The 2,500-nt window shown below is 44.4% G+C and overlaps 1 protein-coding gene across 1 annotated transcript in view; it reads left to right on the top strand.

Moving 5' to 3' along the window:
• Positions 1–2,500, top strand: part of itga8 (integrin, alpha 8) — an 86,244-nt gene that overhangs the window by 39,867 nt on the left and 43,877 nt on the right. Inside the window, 1 exon segment of the mRNA XM_048261116.1 lies at positions 993–1,100. Within this exon segment, the coding sequence (XP_048117073.1) occupies positions 993–1,100 (108 nt within the window).

Raw genomic sequence — 2,500 nt, 5'->3', positions numbered from 1 at the left:
GTGTGACTGTGTCTGTGTCATGTGAGTGAAAAAATCTTTGTTTTTACACCATTTATTTTCCACATGGACCAGTGATGAAAATATGTCTGCTTGTAGACATGCCAATATTTTGATATGTTCCTGCTCAGACTCTCAGACACAGACACACACAGACACACAGACACACACACACACACACACACACACATTCACTTCCCAAAGCCCACGTTGCCCCAATATGGCTCGTATAGTGGATCATAATGCGTCATCATGTAGCATATTTCTTACAAATTCTCCCAAAACATGCAGTCTTCCCTCAACCTATGTTCCTTAAGTCTAGAACACTGACTCCAGTACTCACACTCGCAAACACACACACACACTGACACTCGCACAAACACTTTTATGGCTTGGGGAAAACATGGCCGCAGCCCTGTTAAAGTGATTACCTAGTTTGTGTATATTTAAGCTAATGTTTCCTCACCACTAATACTCTGTTTCCTATGGCTGAGTAGAGCTGGGGGTTTAGCTCCCGTCTCAGACTGTGTGAGGGTATGAGTGTGTGTGTGTGTGTGTGTGTGTGTGTGTGTGTGTGTGTGTGTGTGTGTGTGTGTGTGTGTGTGTGTGTGTGTGTGTCTTGGCTGTGTGTGTGTGTGTGTGACTGTGTGTGTGTGTGTATGACAGACAGACAGACAGACAGACAGACAGACAGACAGAAAGAAAGAAAGAAAGAAAGAAAGAAAGAGAGAAAGAGGCAGTGAGTGTATTTGGCTAATGTAAGACACTTAAAATAGTTGAATTCCACAGCACCATATCATATGTCACTCCAACCCATTTTAAATCAAGTTTCTCTACTTTCCATCTTTATGTCTCTCATCTGTCTTCTTCTTTCTTTCTTTTTTTTCTCATTCTCACTTTTCATCCCTCTCTCCTTCTCTCCTATATCTCTCTCCACCTTCATCTGTCCATCTGTCCATCTCTCTATCTCCGTCTCCATCTGTCTCTGTTATCAGGTCGAGGCCCGTGGTGAGTGTGGATGCCCAGCTCGTCCTCACTCCAAGAGTCCTCAACCCAGACGAGAAGACATGCCATCTGCCGGACTCGGACACCATGGCAACCTGGTGAGGCACTATGGGATTGCTCAAGTAGGGGTCAATCTTGCACTGCATATCTGTCTTTACCAATATGTGAAGGTCTAGTTAAAGGGATGGTTCGGAGTAATTTCACCCCAGGGTCCTTTGCACCATGACCTCGAGCCAAACGCCCATGCTTCTTTTATAAGTACAGACCCTATTTGTACTACTGTAGAAGTTTGGTACTATTCCGGGCATTATCGTTATTAGTGGGGTAATTTTGGTACTATTCTGGGCATTATCATTATTAGTGGGGTAATTTTGGTACTATTCTGGGCATTATCATTATTAGTGGGGTAATTTTGGTACCATTCTGGGCATTATCATTATTAGTGGGGTAATTTACGAGATACACCGCTGATTCCATTAGCCATTCGGCTGATAGCGCTAACTCGACCAGTGTTCGACCAAGGGGAAAAAAGCTTCTGGGGGTGCTTGGTGTTTGGGTGTTAACTTTACGGAAATGTTCCACAGACTGTCACAATAGAAAACACAGATACATATAGTGAATAAACACTAATATGCACAGTTATGCCGAAGAACACACACACACACACACACACACACAAACACACAAATACACATACACATACACATACATACATACACACACAAACACACAAATACACATACACATACATACATACACACTGCCCAGTCTTATACTTGATATTTGGCATTCAAGCAAAATTCTCTTCACTAATCTCTTTTTCTGATGGCTTCATGGATGGATTTACGGGTGGAAGGAAACGCTGTGTGTATACATATACATGAAGACACACACACACACACAGTATTTTTATCATCTCTGTGGTGATAATGTTGACCACAGCCGGATAGTAGCTCAAAGACCGTAAACATACCGGATCTGAGTGGGTGAGAGTGTGTGTGTGTGTGTGTGTGTGGAGAGGTGCATGTACCTGCCTTGTACCTGTGTGCATGTACCTGCCTGTGTGTGTGTGTGTGTGTGTGTGTGTGTGTGTGTGTGTGTGTGTTGGCTGGAGAGAGTTTTGGCAGATGAGATCAGAGAGCCGTAGACTGACCAAAAGCACTAAACTCAGGAATTCAACAATAACACAGAGCAGCTTATTTAAATAAATCTGTAGAAGCCAGATAGAAGGAGGTAGGGAGAGAGGGAGAGAGAGAGAGAGAGGGAGAGAGAGGAGAGAGAGGGAGAGCGAGAGAGGGAGGGAGAGAGAGGAGAGGGAGGGGAGAGGAGAGGGGGAGGGAGGGAGGGGAGGGGGAGGAGGGAGAGGCAGAAGAAAAGTTGGAAGCCATCAAGTGTTTATAGTGCCGTTTCATCTCCTGCTAGTGAAATTAAAGCATTATGAGGTTGTGTGTGTGTGTGTATGTGTGTGTGTGTGTGGAGAGAGGTTGGCGGAACATTA

The sequence above is a fragment of the Alosa alosa genome, chromosome 13 (assembly GCF_017589495.1).
Source record: "Alosa alosa isolate M-15738 ecotype Scorff River chromosome 13, AALO_Geno_1.1, whole genome shotgun sequence".
Classification (NCBI taxonomy): Eukaryota; Metazoa; Chordata; class Actinopteri; order Clupeiformes; family Clupeidae; genus Alosa; species Alosa alosa.
This window is presented reverse-complemented; position numbering and strand designations above follow the sequence as displayed.